Source organism: Triturus cristatus, chromosome 9 (genome assembly GCF_964204655.1).
Source record: "Triturus cristatus chromosome 9, aTriCri1.1, whole genome shotgun sequence".
Taxonomy (NCBI): domain Eukaryota; kingdom Metazoa; phylum Chordata; class Amphibia; order Caudata; family Salamandridae; genus Triturus; species Triturus cristatus.
In genome coordinates, this window is record NC_140592.1 from 1,140,309,105 (window position 1) to 1,140,334,779 (window position 25,675).

The following is a 25,675-nucleotide window of genomic DNA, read 5'->3' on the forward strand; positions in this document are numbered from 1 at the left end:
AGGGCAACACTGGTCTCCCTATGACAAATTAGATCATGACAAGTGGCGCACCGAACTAAAACCCTCGCAAACCGATGGTTGATTTCCAGAGGACCAGAAAAAGGAGATGCTCCCCCCACAGATGAAGGGCTCAGCTGACCTGCCGAAGATGGACTCGGCCCTGCAGATGATGGACCAGGCTGAGCTGCTGTGGATGTGCTTGGTTGACTTACTGAAGGGTTACCTTCAGTATGTCGAGCAAATGTTCTACCGTGTACATCTTGAAGGTGTCTCAACATGGTGTGATTCCCGAAGGAATACTTCTTGTTGGGATTCCCTCTTGAAAGTACACGGCCACAAAGCTTACAAGTCACTAAGGGTGCATTTACCTTTTTCTTGCCCTCTGGAAAAGAAAAATACTCCCATATGAAAGAGCTCTTTTGTTTCCTCCTTCTCTGCCTCAAGGTAGTGCTGCTAGCCTCACTCTCAGAAGAGTTCTGCTGTTCTGCCATCGTATCACAAAGACAACTCAGCTCCTTCTCCTAAGGGATCACAAGCAGAAATGAGGGGAATGGGTGTGGTGTAGGAGAGTTCTAGAACTGAAAGTAGTTTCCACCAATCAAAAGTTGTGTTTCATGATCACATGACCCACCGTGCGCGTACGTTACGCTTACGGTGCGCTTACGGAGCGCTTACGGTAAAAGTACGCATGCACGTAAAAAAGACACGCACACGCGCGCATGCGCAAAACAGGCACGCCCCTTCACTTCCGCGTAACATGCGCGTGCAGCGTACGCGTTACGTGCTGCACGCGCGTGACGTACGTCTACGCAAATTGCGTAAATGAACGCAAACAGCGTAGAAATCTAACGTTATAAAAGCAAGACGTGCGCTTACCGTACGCGCACGTTAAAAAAATAATTTTAAAAAAAGGGGAAAAAAAAACCACTATGTTATACTAATAAATCTTACCTGTTTAGTTTAAAAAAATGGTAAAAAAAAAAAATATATTGTAGAATTTTTAAAATTTAACCATAGTCTTTAAAAAAGGATAGAAAATTAAAATAAAAATATGTTAAAAAAATTAAAAAAAAAAAAATATATAAGAATTAGCATTTAAAAAACCTTGCAAATTCACTGAAAAAACCATAGGTTTTACACACGTTATAGTTAGGAATTAGCATTTAAAAAACCTTGCAAATTCACTGAAAAAACCATGGGTTTCACACACGTTATAGTTAGGAATTAGCATTTAAAAAACCTTAGATATTCAATGAAAAAACCAAAGGTTTCACACATGTTATAGTTAGCTGGACATTTCACTCGTAAAAAACCAATGAAATTCCCCCGTTATAGTTAGTTCAGCTAACTATAACTCGCGCGCCCGCAATGCACTACTGATGACGTCACATATTACATCACTCATGACATGGTCACTGACATCACTCATGACATCACTGATGACATCTCAAATGACATCACTGATTATCAATGGAAGTTATTGATATTTGATACACCCCACACACATGGAGTTGGTCATTTAAATTCACAACTCTTCACCCATTTATGACACATGCAATATGGGCACTTGTCCGTTATTTCAATCACCCATCCCAGGGATGAGCGATAACTTGAAGCACATTTCGGGGTAGGTCTCTCTGCATATGACGAATATTAGTATTATCATTTATTGTGCATGAGTATGCCCCTTGATTTCATCAGCATCCTGGGACCCGCTAGTATTCAGCATGGGATCTGTTTAAACATTCGCAACCAGTGTAGTTATTTCAGCACAACTATGGTGACGAGTCTTTCACTATTACACTTGCAGCAGATAGGTGTCCGTTGGGATTTAGCCCAGTATTCTATTGCAAAGTGATGCGGTGCAATTTCACTAATGTTTTCACATAACTCCATGGAATTTACATTTTCATTAGCGAATTATATATATCTTTCTCTAGTGTTTCGAGGTGTTTAACACATGTGTAGTTTTACTGCAAATCAACTTCGTTGAAAACTTGAGTGATAATGCAATGTGAATATATTTTGTCTAGTTCGTGTATTTAACTTTATTGACACACATACCTAACACTGCAAAATGTATATACACTTGGAAATCTCTAGGTTACTTAACCATGCCAATTTGGCCACGTTATTTATAATGTGAATATATTTTGTTTAGTTTGTGTATTTAACCTTATTGACACACTGCATAACGTATATACACTTGGAAATTCCTTTGTTACTCAACCATGCCAATATGGCCGCGATATTTGCATTCCACTCAGTGAGTGTTTTCTTATTGTGAAACCATCTTTTGTGTTTACTACCTCAGGAAGTACGAATGGTTTACAAAAATGGTGACATTTACATGCATTTCCATCGTGTGAACAAGGCTGTTTAGCCGAAACGCGTAGCGTGGAAATAAACATCCCACTGGGTACTTACTTTGGAGCCTGAGAGTGTGTTTTATCGCAATTGTGACGGACAGAAATTTTGAATACCGGGTGCTCTTACGGAGCACACACCACCCTCCACGGGTCCGTGGTCTCACAAGGAGCGTTTTTTGGTTGGATATATATATATATATATATATATATATATATATATATATATATATATATCAGCCCCCTTCCCTCTCCGGAAAGAAAGAGCCCACACAGGAAGCCTGGGATACAATCCTTTTATTAATGCAAGTTAGACTGCATGACGCGTTTCGGCATCCAAACGTCTTTCTCAAATGCAAATGTCCTTCTTGCTATTCGCAGTCCATTGAAAATACACAAAGCCTCACAAAGGATAGGTGGAGGCTCTGTTCACTGGCTAAGGGGGAGGATCTTGCAGACTCAGACACCGAGTCCCCATCGCATGCAGACAATCCCGTAAGTACAAGCCCCAGTGGGCGGTGTCTGCAGCTTTTGCCCTTTGTGCCAGAAAGTTACCATGGAGACGAGGTGTTGAATCTCGGCCCTTCCTCCAGCCGCGTTACTCCAGTAGCATGCAGGGACACCGGTAACTTTAGTAAGTGCAGACATCCTTGTGAAGTCACAATCCAGCAGTGACAGGCCTCGCAGAGTGCTACTAGACGCGTCGGTTCGGCGTTTCCCAAACGTTTTGAGACACTACCAAAAGTTGCCACTGATACGCCGAACTCTTGTAGGAGGGGGGCTCTCGGTGCTCGTGGCCGCACCCACACATAGAAACCAGTCCCTTCCCTCCCTGGAAGGAAAGAGCCCACACAGGAAGCCTGGGATACAATCCTTTTATTAATGCAAGTTAGACTGCATGATGCGTTTCGGCATCTAATCGCCTTTCTCAAATGCAAATGTCCTTCTTGCTATTCGCAGTCCATTTAAAATACCCAAAGCCTCACAAAGGATTGGTGGAGGCTCTGTTCACTGGCTAAGGGGGAGGATCTTGCAGACTCGGACACCGAGTCACCATCGCATGCAGACAATCACGTAAGTACAAGCCCCATTGGGCGGTGTCTGCAGCTTTTGCCCTTTGTGCCAGGAAGTTACCATGGAGACGAGGTGTTGAATCTCGGCCCTTCCTCCAGCCGCGTTACTCCAGTAGCATGCAGGGACACCGGTAACTTTAGTAAGTGCAGGCATCCTTGTGAAGTCACAATCCAGCAGTGACTGGACTCGCAGAGTGCTACCAGACGCGGCGGTTCGGCGTTTCCCAAACGTTTTGAGACACCACCAAAAGTTGCCACTGATACGCCGAACTCTTGTTGGAGGGGGGCTCTCGGTTCTCATGGCTGCACCCACACATAGAAACCAGTCCCTTCCCTCTCCGGAAGGAAAGAGCCCACACAGGAAGCCTGGTATACAATCCTTTTATTAATGCAAGTTAGACTGCATGACGCTTTTCGGCATCCAATCGCCTTTCTCAAATGCAAATAAATATATTCTGACTTACTGTGTGTTTTTCATCTATTTAGCTCGGGAATCACAAAAGTCCACTGGAACTGCTTCCTTTATGTTTTTTGGGGTTTCCAGAGATTAGAGTTATGTTCGCATTGCAGAGGAAAACTGCTTCCTTTATGTTTTTGGGGGGTTTCTAGAGATCAGAACTATGTTAGCATTGCAGAGGGAAATCCAAAGCGAAGCGCAACAGTTGGCTACTGCCTTTTCAACGCAGGCTATTTGAAGACCAGTAGGGGTGGCAGACACTTTAGGAAGTCTTTCCATTTCCCATAAAGTGATCTCTCATCCTTATCATGCTTGCCACATGTATGTAGGATGGATGTTGTGTGGATTTCAAAGGTGGACTGGAGAATAGCGTGTGTAGGTGCTGTACTAAATAATGGTCTCCTTTGAATCAAGTTGGAGATGTCCAGCTCGGAGAGCCCAGGCTGTATATACACTGTTCCTGTCCCTCTGTCCGAAACCTGTGTACATGGAGACTGGGTGGTTTCCAGCCATTCACTTTGTCTAGTGTAGATTTCCTTTCCACAAGGTGAACTCGCCCATTCCTTATTTGTTGTGCTTTTCCCATCTCCTTAGCAACAGAAGCAGATGGAGGCATCCTGTACGTAGGACCTGTGAACTCTTCTGACTGGAGAATCTAGGCTCAGACGTTATCAAACTCTGACTAGCAAAAAGAACAGATTGGACACCCGGGTTTGGAGGACCCTATGAAACTTTTAAATAAAGCAGACCCTCTAGTTGTCTCTCGTATGCTGCCTTTGATCTCAGGTGCTGGTCATCGCCAAAATCAGGTCTACCAGATGGATCCATAACTGGTAGTTGGACTCCAGTGATTAGAGGCTTAATTTGTGCGCTTTACTGGACTCCAGTGACCAGCCATCAGGTCATCAAAACTTCACCCCTTTTAGGTGAAACCCAGAACTTTGCGCTGACATCCTGTGTGCAGGCCGGGTGCATAATATGTGCAATGAGTATGTAGCACATGTATAAAAGCCTGTAGCCTGGCACAAGCTAGAGGAAGTGAAGAGCACACCCCATGCTGTGGAGGTATATTGCCTGCATTCCTGTGTCTCAAGGATGAAGACCCAGACACTGAAGTGAGGAAGGATGGAGACAGGGCTGCCTTTAGAAATTCAACCAGTACTTTGTTAGTAAAAGGCTGCTGATGAGTTGTTCCTGTGCAATGTCATTTGGTAGACCGTATGGGTGATGGATGGGATTGCGGTATGTGTTGTTCAAGGTGAAGAAGTTTCTAGGAAGGGCCATCCCTGTTGTTGGTCAGTGGTTAGAGGGCTGATGGCTGCCAGTTGAAGAGATCTCACTCTTCATTGTGCCCTTGTTTTGGATGTTTGGAGCAGGCCCTACTGCTACCTGCTGTGAGAGGCACCATGTTTCACAAAGGCTGTGTCGGAGAAGCAGCCAGAAAATTACACTGAAAGGGAACCAGACCGGTTCTAATACCTTGCACAGTGGATTCACAACACCCGTCTCCGTCTGGAAAATGTTTATATAAAGTAGGATTCAAACCACCCCATTTTATTCGAGGTCCAAGCTCCTATTGACCTCGGTAGGAAGTGCCCAGCAGAGTACTCAAAGCAAGGCTGTGTAACTAGAGCTAATGTCTGCGTGACAGCCAGTCTGCCAGATCTAATGGTCCATAACTGCAGTTTGCACATAATGCCAGAATGCCTAGAAGCCTACCTTTGTGATTAGAGTCGGAAGGGTCATGCCTGGCCCTGCAGCAGGAAAGACAGTCCAAGCACGAATCACAACATGTTCTCGAAGTGAGGAACACCTTGAGAAAGTTGTCACAGAGAAGAAGCCGGTTGGACCTGTGCTGCAAAGGCAGGGTGCAGCTTCAATAGCCTGCACCACTGACTGCATCCAGCAATATCTGTTGCAATGCAAGGCTGACACTGCGGCTGATTGCCGAAAAGGAGTCATTGTCATGAGGTCAGCAGCATGAACCACATCTGCCACACAACATGAATTGCAGAGCTCACCAGCAGGTAATCTCAGGGCTTAGCCTGAACATGCGAATAGAGACTAAAGACCGAGGAAAAGTCTATTGTGTAGACTTGAGACGTTTACCACGTAAACGCAAGGGGTAAAATATATTGAACTAACTTATGTAACTGACCAGTGAGAGCATTTGATGCTATCTGCCTAATCAGTGTCTATGCTTGTAGTGTGTTGGGAACTGTAATCAAAGGCTCTCAAACATAGAGGAGAGAGTGTTTCGTAAAGGGGGGTGTAGCACCCTACCAACAAAAAGTGACTTAAAACTCTGTATTGCATTACTATTAAATTGCCTAGCATTTAGTTTTGATGTGAAATTAAAGTACGTTCTTTTACATAAAAGATTAGCCCTGGGGGGCATGGCCAACACACTAAACATGGCAGACGGGCTCTGAAAGAGCTCTGACTCCAATCTGATATATCCTGCTTAATCTTTGCGTACTGTGATATAACCGCAACACACAATCCTGGGGAAAGCAAGAAGAAACCACAGAGAGCTGATCGGAAAATGTGGCTGAGCTGTTAACAGCCACAGAGAAATATGCTGCTCCCCAGGACACCTGGTAGCCTGTGCTGATGAGAGATAAGTGAGGCAGCAAGTACAGAAGAGTAGCAGATATAGAAGAGGCTGCACTGCTCTCAAAGGTCTGCTATTCCACTAATATGGTGAAGGGGGCACACCGGCCAGCCCAAGGAGGCTGCAGGGGCCAGCTTGGCCTAGAGGGGAAGAGGCAGTGAGGTAGATGCCTGGCAAACAAGGAGAGGAGGTGCTTGGAGCTGTGAGCAATGAGCTGGAGGATGGCACTGCACTTGGGTTGGTCCAGAGTCAACCTATTGGGAAATGCTCATGGCAGAATGAGGGTAAAGCCCAGCACCTTATTGGGAGGCAGCGTGAAGGAGAGGACCAGCTGTGAAGATAGTCCTAAAAAGTAAATCAAGGGTGTGAAGCCCACCGGACTGCCAATACACAGGGTTTATCCAAGGCCACTTGCTAGGGTCTGCAGGCAGCAGATCAAGGACTGAAGATACAGCTTCTATATAGGAAACAGAGGGGATCAGGAGGTGAAGATCGGCTGGAAGATGTCCTTTGGGATGACCAAGACCCTTAGGCTCTGCTGGTGGGTGGGTGGTTTGTGGAAGGGCCAACCATAAGACTCACATGGTGGCTCTTCTGGGGGACTGAGTGAATTGGTGGCATTTAAGAGGCAGAGTCCTAGTGGGCCCAGCACTAAGGCACTGTACATGGATCAGTGAAAAGGTGAATAAGCGAAAGATTGGTGCACTCCTTCCTGCTCACCGCATCCCCAGTGGGCAGCACTTCCCGGACTACCAAAGGACAACCAGCCGTCATCCACGCACTGAAAGAACGACAGCTCACTAAATTACCCAACTTCAGTCAGATGCAGAGGGGATGAATAGCTCAAAATACACACGAATGGATATATATCATATTCTTTGGACAATCCCGAGATAAAAAAAAATAGGCAAAACTGAAGAGGGTCACCTCACTTGAAGACAGAGACTACCTGAGCCACAGGATAAAACCATAACCGTTAGCAGCAAAATAGCTTGCCTTGAGGAAGGTAAGTGCATTGCACACAATGTAGAGGACCGGGCAGGTAACTCTATAAGAAATGACATAAGAGTAGTGGAAGTCTCGGAAGGGGCAGAAGGCACTAAACCTGAACTTTTCTTACGAATATGGTTGAACTCTAGGTACCTAAAGAAGAACAGTCAACTCGCTTTGTGGTGGAACAAGCACAACATATCATGATGCCAACCCCACAACCAGGAGATCCGCCTAGAGTGGTTATAGCCAAAGAGCTGAACTAACTACACTGACTGGGAAAACATCCTGTGCATAGCCTGTCTACAAGAATAGATGACTATGATTCTCAGAAAAGTAGAATACCAACGGAAAGCAGTTGAGGTGATAAAACAGAAACTATGCGCCCTGCAGAATAAAAAGTATGATACACAGCAACAAAGACACAAGATATAATGTCAGAATTGGAAGGAAACAAGTCCACGGAAGAAGAGCAGGACTGCAAACAGGAGGCCCCAATAGCTCATGTGGCGGGAAATGATCTACCAGATTTAGAGGAGTATAAGTCATGGTACAAAGTAAGATTACCAACACATCAGGATCATCTGAATTCTGAAACAACCCAAAAGATCACACGAGACACAGGTTTAAGTATTAAGTCGGACAGGAGTGGTAAGGAAGTCACTGGTCCACATACTTAGTTGCCGTTATAAGTGCATCCTTTAAATGGACAAAGGACCAGAGATGGGCATTCAAAGACCAGAAGGAAAGGGAACTCCCCCACCCACCTTTGAGAACCTCCTAAATGTCCAGTATCTAAGTACATAAGTGACTCCATATCTAGTATCAAGTTGAACTGGGGAAAACATGAGATGCTCTAACTGCAGCCCAAGATGTTGGCTGTGAGCCACTCCCCAAATTAGTTAGGATAGTATAACACAGTAGTTCAAAGATCATTATTATATTTTAGAAATAAAATCATAAAAGAGACCAACATGACACAACACGATAACATCTTTAACAAGTATTTGCAATGCAATAGGTGTCACATTTCTGAGACTTAGAGCTATTGGTGTAGTAAATGAAGATGTTTTTTATGTATGTGTTTTGTTTGGAGTGTAGTGGATGTGTGTGGAGTGTAATTATGTTGGTTGTCTTGGAAATGTTAATGGTGCAATTGTGTGTGGTGGAATTGTGTGGAGTGTATTTCTGTCGTGGAATTATGTGGCATAGTGGATAGGAGTAAGAGCTGCGCAGAATAGACAGAAAGCAAGATAGAGAGGGATACATTGTTTGTGCAGGAAGTGGTGAATGACTTTGGCATCTCTGTGAATGCAGCCCAGAAGTTAAGAAAGAACATCCAAGTATATTTACAAAAGGGGAATTGGTGCAGCTGCCTCAAGTGCGTGGGCACCATTAAAGAATGCTGCGCTTTCAAAATAGTTACTGGACCAACATTATATAAGTGGAAATGCCAGGGATTTAACAAGGCAAGTCTTCAAGTGTTAATTCTAGGTTAATCAAGTTTTAAACGGGTAATAAACAGCTGATTTTTGTTTTATATTTGACAGAAATGTGAGATAAAAAGTGTTGCACTTTTTACCTTAGTGCATGTTTAGTTATGCATACATACTGTATGAGTCATCACAATGTGGATTTGAAATGATTGGGAACAGCACTGCTAAACATGCAACGCCCACTAAGAGACACCCTCGCTACACCTATCCCTAAGATGGCGGCCACCCACCCCTAAATCTCCACTGCACCGGAAAACTCTCAATCAATGTGGATTAAATAAAATCGTGGAAGAACATCCAATTTGGGAATAAATTGAACAACCACTGGAATAACTATCAACTTAGAAAACTGAGACTAGAGGCGCAGCACACCCTTGCTTCACCACATCCCGGTGCCTGCCCCTAAGATGGTGGCCGCCTGCCTCTAATCTCTCTACTTCACAGGAAAACTCTCTAACACCGCAGAATCTGCGAAGAACAACCCATTGTGGGAATATTAATGATAACTCAGGAATAATCAACTCAATTTAGGAATCTGTGAAAAAAATGATAACTCAGGAATAATTAATCAACTTAGGAATCTGTTAAAAAAATTTAAATAAACAAACTATGGAAAGCAACTGAGGGAAAACTAATCGGACCCGCAGACCACCGCCCTTCATCACCTCTCCAGAGAACCCACTCCACACCTTCACCCCTTCCAAAGCTAGAAGAGATAAGCAGAAGAGTAACACCCTCTCCTCCAACTCACTACTAACCCACGCCGCGGACTTTAAGACTGAGCTCTTACGATCAGAAGGGGCAATAAACACTTCCCCATTTCCCACCTAGCCACGGAGAAGGGTACCAACCCCTTCTCCTTACAGTTATATCTTCTCCGACCAACAGACTGAACACAATCTCTGGGCAATCTCCCCAACCTAAAACTAAAATGTCATCGCCCACCACCTCCCCCCTCCGACCCCCACACCCTACAGACTGAAACCTCAAGGCCCGAATTCCTTCTCCATCATTTTCCCACCCAACCTCACACCAAAAGCAAAAAGAAACCTCAAACACAAACTAATTAGACAACACCCGGAAATTCTTTTCGCCGACATATACCACTGCTCCTCCAAAGGCCAGCTAAAAATGGATCTCCTATTCCATACCTCGTGGCCTGCTATGTGGAACGCTACCCTCAAAACACTTCTTCTCATATCTAAAACAACTAACACCCCCCACAGCAGCAAACTAACGATCATCCTCCCAAACCGCCCTTTCTTTACACAGCGGCTACACCTCTGTGACCATCTACACCAATGACACAGTCATGATCCAAGCCAACAATGACAACCTAGAAGCTTTCGACTCCCTCTTCCACTCGCTCCCCACCGCTCCATCGCTTTTACACTGCCCCCGCCAGTCCAACTCCCTATCCCCTGTTAGGCCGCCCATCCTGAAGATCGCACAAAGCAACCACAAATCCCCTGCCTTGCAAGCCAACCTCCCCCTTCCAGACACCATCCTCTCCCCCACCTACCCCCTGATAGCTCCCAACTCTCTCCCCCCCTCCTCAAGCAGTCAGAGCCCCATCACTGTTGAGGCTCTCCAACCTCCTACTGAACAACACTCACCCCCTCCGATAGCTCTCAATTCTCTCCCCCCCTTCTCTAGCAGTCAGAGCCCCATCACTGATGAGGCTCTCCAGCCCCCTACTGAACAACACACACCCATTCCTTCCTTAAACCCCCACTCACAGCTAACAACCAGTGAACCTTGCCCGCAGTCAATGACTCCCAAATCTCACCCGCAAACCACGCCGTGATCTCCCACTCCCCACATCCAGGACTACCCATAGGGACAACTTGAGCAATTTCAACACCAAAAGCCACCCCCAAGATCCCACCCAACACCCACACTCTCCAACGCCAATCACGCAAAGCCACCCAAGACTCAACGACCCAGATTGACCACTACCCCCATCTGGAACCAGACACAAAGACCCAAAAGAACAAGAGCCACAACGACCTCCCCGGACACCCCCACCCCCTCCCCCACAGAAACGACCCAGCGACTTGCCCTGCTGGAAAGCCAGCTAAAAACGGTAATACTGGGCCTCACCGAAATCGTACGGAACCTCACCACACCACGAAATCCGAACAAACTCATTTACGAAACCCACACTCACCAACTCCAATCACACAAGACCCCACAAGTCCAAACGGATCAGCTGGACCACAACCCCCCTCCTAAACCAGACTCTGAGACCCAAAAGAACAAGAGCCGCAATGTCCCAGAATGAAGTGATGGATCTTGCCTCCTCATATGACTCATCCACTACTGCCACCTCCAGCTCCATGATCCAGGTTGTCACCGGATTTGGAAGAAACCGCTCCACCACCAGATCCTCAAGATCCCCAGCCTTCCTCACCAATATCCCCAGGGCCCCCCAAAAGAAAAAACCCAAAACGGAGGAGGGATCCTCTACTAAATGCATGCTTGTTAACTGCTGATGGTCAACCAAACATGCTACAGAACTGTCTGAGACCATCCTCACCCACAACATTGACATCACGTTCATCACCGAAACATGGATAAACGAGAACCCCCCCCCCCCCCCAACTATGGACTTGCTTGTGCCCCCGGGCTTCGCAATCATCCACAAAGACAGAAAAAAACAACGAGGAGGAGGTATAGCAATCATACACAAGAACAACATCCCCGTGACGGAAACCGATGCCCTTGAATATAACTCTTTCGAATGTCTCACTGCCACCATCAAGACAAGCAATAACAAAACACTACTCTGCCATCTCATCTGCCATCCTCCAGGAAACACTGCCTCATTCGGAGATCACCTCTCCAACCTGATAACTCACTACTCACTCCGTGACTCCAACAGCATAATTCTAGGTGACCTCAATCTACACTGGAAAGAAAAAAAAAGCTAATTAAAACCCTAAACAATCTCCTAAGCAACTACAACCTCACCCAACACCGCACCAAGAAAACCCACAACAGAGGCTCAATCCTGGATGCCATTATCGCACAACCAGATTTAGTCTCCATCGACCACACCTTGCGACTGGTCTGATCACCATATCATTCTCTTCCACATCAACCAAACGATCCATCGCCAGCCTCGTACACAAGACCCCCCCCCACCCCCACTGGGGGAGAGATCTAAGTCAGATTTGCCTTGATGACCTGGAGGAAAGGGTAGACTCCCTCCTCCCCATCCACAACGGCGAGCTCTCAACAACAGAACTCACCTCTCACTATAACTCCACTATGACCTCCATTATGGACCAAAAAGCCCCATTGAAACTAAAAAGAGTCAGGGACATACCATCTAGATCATGGTTCAACACAGACATAAACTCCGAAAGAAGAAATCGAAGAGCTGCAGAAAGACTCTGGCGAAACAATCCAACGAGATAGACTCAAATCTGTGCGCGGAAAATATAAAAAGCACATAATGAACGAAAAATCTTCCTTCTTCTGTAATGACCTTGGTAATGCTAAAAACAGGCCCAAAGAACTCTTCAATCTCATTAGGCAACAAACTTCCAAACCCACTTCGACACTAGCTGTGGCCTCAAAAGACCTATGAGATAACTTTGCCAATTTCTTCAATGACAAAATCACTAAGATAGAACTCTCCCTGGACGTTCACCGTAGTCCCCCGGCCAGTAAATTGCCCCCAGAGATGGAAGAGACCACTCCTAAGCGCCCCGCAAACTTATGGAAATCTTTCAATCCCATCTCCGAAGCAGAGATGATCAAAATGATTTCCAACTCCAAACCCTCAGCACACGTCCTGGACCCCATACCTGCCCAACTGGCCAAAAATCTCAAACTCACCATAGCCCCGTTCTGGACAGATTATAAACAGCTCTCTAAGCACTGGAGTCATGCTGGATTGTCTCAAAATCGGCCAAGACACACCTCTACTGAATAAACCGGACTCTGACACAAACGATCTGAACAACTTCAGACCCATCTCCAACCTCACTCTCCTAGCTAAAATCCTGGAAAGATGTGTTCTTCTCATCCAACTTACTCAAAACCTGGCCAGCACAAACCTTCTTGACCCCCACCAATCGGGTTTCAGAAAAGGATGCAGCACAGAGACAGCGATCCTAAATATAATAGACGATATGCACAAACCTCTTGACACAGGTCAATGTTGCCTACTCATACTCCTGGACCTATCGGCAACCTTCGACACAGTTGACCACAAACTTCTCATTAAGACACTTAAAGAAAGGGTTGGAGCAGAAGAGGCGGTCTTACAATGGTTCATCTCTTTTCTACAAAATCGCTCCCAAAGAATAAAAATCAAAAACTTCTCATCGGACCTACTCCCCGTTAGCAGGGGTGTCCCACAAGGATCAGCTCTCTGGCCGCAGCTTTTCAACATCTATATGGAACCACTTGCCAACATATTTAAAAAAAAAAAAACATTCCCTTCCACCTCTATGCTGACGATACCCAAAGACTGAACGACACTCTGAGAGAAGTCCAGCACTGGTTATCAGACAACCACCTGAAACTAAACCAAGACAAGACAGAAATCCTCTTCATCTCCAACAAGGAGACGAACCCCCAAATCACAGAATGGTTAAAAACTATTGATGCGGTCAACCATAACCCCACCCCAGCCAATTCCGTAAAATCGCTGGGAATCACTCTGTTAGACATGAGTAAACACATCAAGAACACTGCAAAGAGCGCCTTCCTCAATCTTAAACTACTCAACAAAATAAAACACTTCATCCCTCCCAATGACCTCAAACAAGCCGCTCAATCCCTGGTGCTGTCAAGACTGGACTACGGGAATGCAACGCTCACAGGATGGCCGCTGCCGGGCCAGCAGCGGTCATCCGCCCACGATCGCAACACAGAAAAACGCCAGTCCCATTAGCATGGCAGTGACGACCGCGGCGGTGTGATTTTCCGCCCGCCACTTTTCCGCCAGTAGCAGTCTGCACGCTTGCCTGGCGGGCGGAGCTGGACCGCTAAAATGGGGTCGGTGCAGGGTCAGGCTCCGCCGGCATGATTATGATGCCGGCGGTAGCCAGCCTTTCCGCAGTGGTGGAACCGCCATGGAAAGGCATGCGGAGAATGTCTCCGGGGTCCCATTGCAGGCCCCCAATGTGTTTGGGGGGGTGTGGGTGCACTGGGTGTCCCTGTACCAGGTGGCAGGCACTGTGCACTGTACGCCCCCTACACACATCCCCAGCCCTAAGAGCACAAGTTTAGTATGGCTAAAGGCTTTCACCACCTTGAAAATGCCCAAAGTAGGTAGGGTTGAAACTGGGCCCCTTTTAGTCCATTGGTTAGGGTGTGTCCAGGATTTCGTCCCACCCACTAGCTCGTGCCAGGCATAATTGTGACATCCCCAGGCACCCTGCTCATAGCACTCCTGGCCCTGTGGAAAATCTGAAGAGGACTGCAACCTGAGAAGAGCCCAGACAGAGAAGTGGTCTCCAAGGGTCATAAGGATGACCACCGGTTCAAGATACAGGGACACACCAGGGCCTTTTTGCTGCGACTACCAGCTGACTGGACCTTGCTGTTTGAACTCTGTCTGGCGCCCTGTGAGTCTCTAAGTGCTCCCTCCTGTGGTGGACTCAGACTTAAAGATTTTACCTTCTGACTTTAGTCCTTTAACCAGGACCAACGTGGTTGGTGTATTCAGCCTACGCTACATTGGGTCCAGCATCATATTGCGCCTCAGCCTACCGCAACCATGGACTATCATTGGAACTTTGCTCTACCTGGCGCTATCCCAACTTAAAACTGCAAAAATAAATCATATATCCATTTCCCGTTATTGTTTTTTTGTAATTATGGGATTTTTATTTTGTGATATTTCTACCAGGGGTTGAGCTCAGGTCAATTTAGTGATTTTAAGCGTTTACCCTGACAATTCCAATTTCTTACAGCCCTGAAAGGATGCTGAACTTAAATTAGCGTGGGAGAATTATGTATGCACACTAGAAGAAAATAACTAGGGGGAGTTGAAAATGGCAGCCCGGACCATGATAATCTCAGCCGAACTATGACTCCCCCAATTAAAATACATGCATAGGACATACTATATACCTGAGAGGCTGCAGAAGATGGGCAAAATGCCCCAGTACAAAATTTCTGAGCTGCCAAACCGAAAAATGGGACTTCATCCACATAACATGGTCTTGGAAAAAGAGAATAAGATTCTGGGCCATTAGCAGAACTACCACTACTGCCCGTGGCTCAGTCAACGAAACTAGCAATAATGAAGGAATAATGAAGGAGGAGGGGGGTTAGCCCAGATATATAGAGATATCGATTGGCTTGGGGCGTTTAGTCGTTAAGAGAAAACTCAGCTAGAGAATGGTTGTCAATGGAGGCAACCGCAATACATTAGTGGTGGCAGGCCATAGATGGATGTGCCATACTTGAAAAATCAATATAACTTGCAAGGGGGAGCCCAGATAAACACACTAAAATATGGAACACACTTTGGTCTTGATATTTAAATTATTATGACAATGTGATCGCAGCATAGTTTGAATAATGAAAGATGGTAACCAATTTAAAATAGTTAATTTAGGAAATGGATTCTTAATTTAGGAAATGGATTCTTGTGACTATATACAGATTGAATAGATGTTCGAAGCTGTTATCAAGGGAAACAATAACCGTGAAGCCTAGGGCAAAAGCTATACATTGAACTTGGTATTAGTTCACATTTGATTGAACATATTTTGATAGGGAGGGGCAGCAGTTCCTATTCTGATTATTTTCAGGCTCTATTCATAGCATATCCTATGATTGGACTGCTGTGGTGTTATTTCTTACCTGCAATTTCCATTGTTTCATCCTTGTCCTTCAAATTATCTTTGTTCGTGGAAGAAACTATGCTGTTATCTGTCGCAAGTTCATCGATGTTCAGAGAAGTCTCCATGGTTTCTTCCTTTGTTGCTTTCTCCACATTACCACATGACTTAGTGCATCCATCCTTTGATGAAAAATCCACAAGTTCTTCCTTAAGTAAGTCCGCTCTCTTTGTTGACTTGAGTGTACTTTGTTCCTGTTCACAGGAAGCCATGCTTACTCCAGTCTGTAATTCATCCCCACTACACACAGCTACTTTATCGTTAGGTAATACGGGTAAATCTGCTTTCATTCTTCTTGCTCCTCCTGAACCTTGGGACTTCAAAAAGGAAATCAAACTAGGATCTATGGGAAATAAAAAGGAGGTTTCTGCTTAGAAGGTTAACACAACAACTTCACATATTTCAAGATACCCTGTTGTAAAATGGAGACTGAAAGCAGATACATTTTTATGTTCCAGAATCATTAATGAAGTAGTTTGTAACTCAGTGTACATCACAAAATAAACCATCTCTGTAACAGGGTGAGCATGCTTAAGCCCATTCAACATGAAGGGCTGGCCCAAATGTAACACTTCAAAACAGAATCTCACAATTTCTAAAACAACATTAAAACGGTTACAGAGTGACTCCATTTAAGGTGGACACATTCCAGTTTTTTATTTTTATTAGGGACCCACCTGCTGGTACTCTTGAGCTCTAACAAAAAGACACTACCATCCAGTACCCAATTAATGTGCTCTGATCCCTAAAACATGTCGAAATTGGCTCAAAAGCTGATTAGCAGATTAAACTTTCCTATAAGGCCATAGAACATCCAATGGCATGGAACATTCACTGTGACCTGTGGACTGCTGTAGCAGCAGTGAAAATGTGGCTTAAGGCCTACTTTATGCAGCCTGATAGCAGCAGCTTGAGCCCTCCTGCACAGACCCATCCAAATTACTTTTTTCACAAGTATGGAAACCAGATTTAATATTAAATAGGTCACCCCGAAGCGTACCTTTCAGCTCACAAGGCAGGTGTATGATATTTAACAGTGAACATGAGTGACATTACAAATGGCATGTTTCCCCAGTGACTTAGTCCAACACAGCATTGTCGCTGCTCAGGATGCAGCTGGCACATAGATAAATGATAGTATAGATTATAAAATGTAATCTGTACCTTTTCATCTGTACCATCTACAGACTACATCTAAAGACCTATTTCAGTGTTTCAAAAAGTTACATTGAAGTCAAATTGGTATTAAATATGTTGGAAATGTAATTTAGAAAGTTACCTTTACCCTGCCCGAAGCATCTGGCAGCTAATTTGCATTAGCTTACCAGCAACTGCCCAGACTGTACATGCCTGAAGCAGATGTGAAAGAGGTGTGCAAACTGTTCCCAGATCAGAGAGAATGGCCTGGGAGTGGGGAGGTATTTTCTAACCCTGATAGGAAGACCAAATGGGATGGGCCCAGGAACTTAATTAACTTCAAAGAGGCCTGCCTTGTTACTAGCAAATGGTAGGTAGCACTTGGAAAGTCCCAGGTTTTGATTCCCTCGGCAGGCTGGCACCAAACCCTGTGGGATGAAAGCTACCCCTAGAATCAGTTTTGAGTGACAACCTAGGAAGGGACTACTCATTACCCTGGCCATACTTCTGGGTGGGCACACAGGCTCTGCATAAGGGGAGAAGGAGACTGAGGGATTGTTTGTGCTAGGGAAAACAGGATTTGCTGAAAAAGGTGGGTGGGGTGCCTGAGGGAACTTCTACCTGGATGGTTAGGGACTGCCCAGGAGTTTCCCCCACCAACTAGCTGGTGCCATGAATAAATGTGACACCGCAAGGCACCTCCTCAGAACACTTTCTGGATCTGCAGAAGATGAGAGGAGGACTGGACGTGCCCTCTGTGACTGAGGGGAACGAACACTAAGGGATTAGGCCTGCTCCCCAAAAGAAGGAATCTCCAATGTTCAGTTTACTGACCTACTTTGTGTCTACAGGGACACAACAAGCTGCAAGAGAACTTTTTCTGAAAGAACCCTGCTGACCAGTGACAGCTGGACTTGGACTGGACTTTGCTGTAGGCCTCTGCTTGGCACCCTGACTGTCTCTAAATGCCCTCCTATGAGGTCATGGGGGCCTTATAAGTGTACTGCTGTGGTTGTTTGGGGACCAGAATAAACTTTGGAAACTAAAAAACATTTCCACCAGAGTACTGGTATTGGATTCAAAGTCAATTTCATCACGGTCAAGGCTCCCAGAACCTCCAAAACAACAACCAAGTCCCATCTTGTGTTGGGACTTTGAATTTTTTCAGTGAGAATTTGCCAAAGCTCCAGAGAGATCAACCTCCCTAAAGTATATAGTTTTCAGTACCACGACTGCCGCTAGATTTTCAGCTGCAGCCCGCTTAAGGAGGATTTTTCTTTAGTATTAAATCGATTTTTATTAGCAGAACAATTAATGTGAAAATTCATTACAGAATTGCCTACAAACCAGCGGGCCGGCAGAGTCATATTCAAACCAGGAGGGCAGGCAGTGAGATCAGGACTCACCCAATCAGGTAAATACACAGCATGTCGCCTACAACCCAAGCAGGACCGGCCACCTTTGTAAAGAAAGATAAGTGATAGGCCTAATGTCCACAATAAGTGGATAGAAGCAGAGTCCAATGCGCTGCGGGGAGTATGAGCAGCAACCTACCGAAAGCCTGAAACAAACCATTAAGTGCTTGTGGGTCTGCTTTTAAAAAGGAGAACAAAAGAACATCAGGAAAAAAACAAATTGTCCACCCTAAATAATAATCCACTTTCCTATAAAAACATAAAACATTTTAGGTTGTGTGTCTGCGTATGTCTGTGGCTGCTGGGGGGTTGAAAGCCGGACTCCTAGTGTTTGGCTCTGGTGATCATTGGGTCTTTTTTGACCCCCTTCCTTCTCTTGAGGTGAAGTTCACACCCACCCAGGCTTTTTTCCTCGCTCACCACCTCCCCCTCTCCTATTGAAGACAGGTTGGGGATCCGGGGGACCCACAATGGGTGTATGCTACCACTGCTGTCGATTTATTATCTGTTAATGTTGTTAGACTCCTTTTTTTCTATTAGTTTGTTCAGGAAAAAAGAAATGCAGGTGTGGTGTCGCTTATTGTTCATTGGATATAGGATAGGGTTGTGTGGCAGACCTGATGTGGCTACTGTACTGGGTCTTCAGCCCCAAATGTGGATAAATATTCAAATTGTTTTATTTTGATTAAAAATTCTATTAGACTGTGATATTGTATTCTCTGCGATACAGACAGATGTACTGCACTGTCATGTTGTGTGCTATGCCACTGCAAATAAAAACAAGGTAAAAAAACATACATTCCACAAACAAACAACACAAAAACATACACTTTTTTTGTGACAACATGAACACGGAGTGCAATTTGTGGGATTGTACTATAAACTCTAAAACCAAAATGTGTTAATCTAAGTAGCAGATTGACCAAACCACTTTTAGAGAACAGACCATTTGAAATGTTTACTTACTTATGAGATCAAGTTACTTACCTTCAACTGTGGTTCCCCTTGTAGTCTTTACATGTTACTACATTATGAATATTTCCACTAATTAGGAGAGGAAAGTAGGAGTAAAATAAAAGTAAACATTAAAATAATTTCTTCTGTTTCAGAGAAAGTAGAGAGAAGTACCTAAAACAGTATGTTCCAGATGTCTATTTAAGAAGAGGTGTGGAAAAGAGAACGAAAAATAGTAACACAATGTAACAAAAAAGTAGGTCACACTATGAGTGTTAAACACTTGGGCTACAGCAGTTGAGATTGCTCACTAGGAATAAATGCAAATAGATAATGTGCTATTTTTCTTAGTACTGAGTGAAATGCTATTTTTCCTGGTAGAGCTCGTCACTTTCCTACTAACCTAACCTAACAGTGATTTTGCCACAGAATTGAATCTCTTACTATCCTCCCTTCATAAATCCTACACCATCATGTAAAGAGCACAAGCAGGGTTATTTCAGCAACTGCTACCTTTCTGATGGATATTGCTCGCTAACAGCTGCAGCAGTAAACCACTGTATCTGAATAAACATTGTGTGAATCGAGATTGGTTGCAGAGATTGCTCAAGGACCTTGACCTCGGTCACAGGCCTGCACTATCCCCGACAGCTCCTGCGATCCAGTGCTGCCTCTGGGCCCCCTGCCTTGTGTGGTCGAGTCTGCTGCTTCAGAGTACCATTCATTTGTTTTTTGTTGTAATTTGCCTGCTTGCCTGCTTTTCTTCTGTATTCCTGTGTCACTGTGATATTCTTGCCTTCATTATATTTGTCTGCCTTTACCTGAATCTTGCCCCCTCGCCCCGTCCCCATTCCACGCTTCCCGCCACTGCTCACCCGGCCCCTCCCCTCTCCCCGCGCCCGTTCCCGCCTCCCAGCTGAGTGTCCCACTCCTCCCCTACATAATGCAGACCGCTGCGCAGTCGCTCAGTGGACGCACCACTGGCGCGCCAAAGGCGCACCGAAGGCAAGCCCGTCTGCGACCCGGACGTGACCAGCGCCAGGAACCCTGGCTCTCCCAGGACCCACCGCTACAATTCTACCACCCTCAACGCACTCAATTCCGGAAGACACACCAGCTGCGTAAGATCCGCACCGAACACCACCCAGGGAGAGTTCTCGTGCAGAGCCTGCCACAGATCCTTCACAATTGACAATGCCACCACCACCTCCGAAGGCCCGCCCAACGCACGCACCACCAACACCCTGACCTGCGTCCTCCTCAACGTGCTCTCCCTGCACCAACACACCGTAGAGATCTGGGACCTGATCGACACCCTCTCGCCAGATGTCGTTTCTTGACAGAAACCTGGACCAACGCCACCTCTGGCCCCGACATCGCCACTGCCATCCCGGACGGCTACAAGGTCCAGAGAAAAGACCGCCCCCACCACCCAGGAGGAGGACTCGCCATCGCACACAAGACCCCCTCCGACTCTCCACATCCAGCACAAATGACCCCTACTCTGACACAGAACACCTCCACTTCCAGATCCGGACCAGCCCCAGGACCACGTTACGCGGCACCATCATCTGCAGACCACTGGGCCTTCGCACCCAGTCCGCAACCACCATCGCCGAGCTCACCGCACCCCATGCAATCACCTCCACGGACTATATTCTCCTCGGGGACCTGAACTTCCACCTCGACAACCGAAACGACCTCCACTCCATCACTCTCCTCGACAGCCTCGTCAACCTCGGACTGAAGCAGCTGGTCAACACACCCACGCACAGAGCTGGACACACTCTGGACCCTATCTTCACGGGAAGAACAGACATCCGGTTCAGACACACCACCCAGCCGTCCTGGACGGACCACCATTACGTCCATTTCACCTTCAACACCACCACCGCACCCAAGCCTGCCCCGCGACCACCACAAAGAAACTGGAGCAAGGTCACAGAGGAACTACTCCACACCACCCTCTGCCAAGACCCCCCCCAACGCCACGACCGACATTAACTCCGCAGCCACAGAACTCCACCGCTGGATCGCCTGCTGCGCCGACAAACTCGCACCCCTCCGACACCCCACCAAGCAACACCCGCTGAAGGCCGCCTGGTTCACCACAGAACTACAGCAAGCCAGACGCTCTTGCAGACGCCTAGAGAAAACCTGGCAAAACCAGATAACCGCGGAACAACCACAGCAGCGCCCTGAAGGAATACCACCAGCGCATAAGGGACACCAAAAGGGACCTTCATAAGAGACAAAATCCAGACCAACGCGACCAACGCCAAGGAATTGTTCAGCGTCATACAGAAGCTCACTAAACCACCCAGCGAAGCCACGGACGTCACACCTTCCCAGCAACTCTGCGACAAGCTCAGCTCATAATTCCACCGGAAGATCAAGGACCTCTACGACAATTTCAGCCAACCGACGCTGGACATCACCCACCGCCCCTTCACGGCCGATCATCCAACCATCTCAACCGGGAAGCCGGCTACTGTCGAACACATCACCGCGACCATGCATAAAGCCCACCCAGGAGCCCCAACGGACCCCTGCCCACCGCACATATTCCACAAGGCCTACGCCGCCATTGCACCCGAACTTGGACTGACCATCAACCATCACGTCCGGCATCTTCCCAGAAAACTGGAAGAGGGCGGAGGTTAAACCCCTCCTCAAGAAGCCCATGGCCGACCCAGCGGACCTGAAAAACTACCGGCCCAACTCTCTTCTCCGTTTCGCACCCAAAGTCATCGAGAGACTTGTGAACGCTCAGCTGACCACTTTCATCGAAGAGAACTCCATCCTAGACTCCTCCCAGTCCGGATACCGCAGGAACCACAGCACCGAGACTGCTCTTGTCTCCGCCAGAGATGACATCCGCATGCTACTCGACCAGGGACACACCGCGGCCCTCAACCTTCTAGACCTCTCCGCAGCCTTCGACACTGTCTCTCATCGCACCCTTGCAGCCAGACTTCACAACGCAGGGTTTCAAGGAGCCGTCCTTCATTGGATCCGATTCTTTCTCTACGGCAGAACCCAGAGAATCAGACTCCCTCCCTTCCTCTCCGAACCCACGGACATCAACTGTGGAGTGCCCCAAGGCTCATCACTCAGTCCTACGCTCTTCAACATCTACATGGCCCCCCTCGCCGCCATATTCAGACAGCATGGGCTCAGCATTGTATCCTATGCGGACGACACCCAGCTCATCCTCTCACTCACAAAGAATCCCGAAGACACTAGGCTCTGCTTCCAGGAGGGAATGAAGAACGTGGCAGCCTGGATGAAAGACAGCTGTTTGAAGCTCAACTCAGAGAAGACCGAGGTCCTCATCCTCGGACCCTGCAACTCCGCCTGGGACAATTCCTGGTGGCCCTCCGCCCTCGGGAACCCACCCACTCCTACAGACCACGCACGTAACCTCGGCATCATCCTCGACTCTTCCCTCTCCATGAACCGCCAGATCAACGCAGTCACCTCCACTAGCTTCAACTGCCTGCGCATCCTCCGCAAGACCTTCAAATGGATCCCCCGGAGTGCAGAAAGACTGTTATCCACGCGCTCATAACCAGCAGACCGGACTATGACAACGCCCTATACGCCGGAATCAACAGATCTCTCCTACACAGACTCCAGACCATCCAGAACGCCGCTACCAGACTCGTCCTCAGGACTCCACGCCACAAACACATGACCCAACACCTACGAGATCTCCACTGGCTCCCTGTCGAGAAGACGGCCACTTTCAAACTCCTTACCCACACCTACAAATCCCTCACGACATCAGACCCAAATACCTCAACAAGAGATTATCCTTCCACGTACCCAAGAGAAACCTCCGCTCCGCCAACCACGCCCTGGCAAAGGTCCCCCTCCCCGTGAACATCAGATGCTCCCCAACCCTGCACACATTCAGGAAGGACCTCAAGACCTGGCTCTCCGACTGATCTGGAGCTTCCCCCCCAGCGCCTTGAGACCCTCACGGGTGAGTAGTGCGCTATACAAACCCCTGATTGATTGATTGATTGATTGATTGATTGATTGAAGGAATGGTACAATGTATAAAATGGGTGGCGGAGGGTGTTATTTCTACAAGGAGAACAAGGTAGTGGTAGTGAAAGGAAGAAGTTTAGGGATCCATCGCTCATAGCAAAGTTCTCCAATGGGGTGGCAAATGAGTGTTTCCTGAGCTTGTTTCTGAATTGCAGAAATCTAGGGTCAGGTCTGATGATGGGGTTGGAGGGGTGGGGTGAATTTCACACTTTGAAAGAATAGACTCAGCACCGGTCTTCTGGTTGCCTTTCTTTTGCCTTTTTTTCAATTTTTCATTAGCAAATTATTGTCTCCTCGTATTTTTGAATCCACCAGAGATGGAGATAGCACTGCAATTACATCATCAATTTCTACTGAGTTTAGAAAGAGTGAAAATGGTGACAACGAAGCCAGAGAGGAAGTCATGCTGTATGATGGCTCAGAATAGTAAGGCATTTTAGTCAATGGTGAAAACACAGATGAAGTCATGGGGCTATATATGAAGAAGAGTGAGGTCCAAGAGCTGGCCGAGGTACCAAGATGTAGACAAGGCTGTAGGACTTGATTACAAAAAAGGCTCTTTGAGATATGTCTACTTCAGCCACAAATCATTGACATACTGTGAAGAAGTTGTAAGTTGTAAAAATGAGTGCAGACAATGGCTATGTTGACAGGATGTTAGTAGGACTGGCTACTAATGTTGAAGAAGGAACTGAAGCTGGCACTGAAGGCGATAATAATGCAGTAAATGCTGCAGGCTCATGAACTGTGAAAGCAATTAAAGAAATAATTAATGGAAACTGAAGATTCACCACAGAAGCTGTGGGTGGAAAAGATGAGCCCCACAGAAAACACACTGGGGGGGCATTGGTTGAAGAACAAATGAAGATGGAAATTATTAAATTTGATGAGGCACAACAGATTCTACAAGTTGAACAACTGATGAACACCGTGCAGCAGAGTCTTGGTTTATAGATCCAGTAGAATAGCATTCAAAACTAACACAAACACATTTGCTGAAGAATTGGGTGCTCCCAATGGGGAACCCACAGCTGAGTTGATGTAGGCAGAGGGCACAAGTTCAGCATGGCTAGTTCATGGAGCCAAAGAAAAGATGGACAGCAGCGAATCAGGCGCTACACCAGACTTGTAAGTAACGACTAGAGAAGGAGTTATGAAGCCACCTCATTTGTCCAGATTGAATGTACACCCCTACTATATGGCATGCATTAGATGGCATAACAATACTGTGGCATCCACTACACTGAAAAAAACGCTACAGCGCAAGGATAGTTAAGTGTAATAGGCAAATAGTTAAGGATTAGGCAGATGATGAGAAGGTAAAAATACTAAAAAATAGAGTAACCATAATGATGCAGCAGTGGGCCACGTACTGAATATAACTCTGGGTTCATATTTCTGATTGTCACAGAGGGTCATACATCTCGATGATCAAGGAGCGATGAACGATGACTGTGCAGTAAGGTTGTGAACTCAAGTGGCAAGTCGATGATGAAGGAAAGTACTCATGCATGACATGTGAAGACTGTCTTGTTGCTGAATGCGGATGTTTACTACAAGACAAACTGCATAACTTGGAGAAAAGCAGCATCCGGTGCTCAGAGAGTGAGTAGGAAATGGACAGCTAGCATTGTTGATAAAGCAAGGTCATAGGTCATCTAAAACAGGTGTTCTGAATATGAAAAGAGATGTTAAACCGACAAACAAGGTGGAAAAGCATAATCCGTCAATTTTGCACCAAATTCAATAAATGAGATTTGAGACTTTGTGTGATAGTGGGAAGAACTTAAAACCTCAACAATGTATTTGTGCTGAAAACAGTTACTAGATAAAGAAACACATAACTTGAAGGGACACAAACCAAATAAGACCCCTTCTGTGACACTGTTATGCGATTTGGGCCACTTTCTAGGAACAAAGGCTTTCCAGCTTTCAGAAATTACACAGCAAGTGCCTAATAACTCCCTTACATAGAAATGTATGGCCTAAGGGGTTAGTAAATGAAGTAGTGCTAAGGAAACTATTGCGGATACGAAGACAATGCTATCACTATTAAGTTTCCAGCTGACATGCATAGTAGCATTAGCTAAAGGTGCAAACCACTCTAGAGACGTCTTTGAGTATTCAGTGACCAACCTAACGAAGCAGCATCAATGCAAGCTAGTAGTTCCTAAAACCCATTCAATCAGTGCTTCTTCTGTAAAGGTTGCCAATAAGTGGATGCCACCTACAGAAATAACAAGGAGTA

The 25,675-nt window shown here is 46.3% G+C and overlaps 1 protein-coding gene across 1 annotated transcript in view; it reads right to left on the reverse strand.

The window, feature by feature from the left end:
• Positions 1 to 25,675, reverse strand: part of RPAP1 (RNA polymerase II associated protein 1) — a 315,008-nt gene that overhangs the window by 254,849 nt on the left and 34,484 nt on the right. Inside the window, exon 7 of the mRNA XM_085627070.1 lies at positions 15,828 to 16,208. Within this exon, the coding sequence (XP_085483196.1) occupies positions 15,828 to 16,208 (381 nt within the window). The remainder of the gene's footprint in view (positions 1 to 15,827; positions 16,209 to 25,675) is intronic.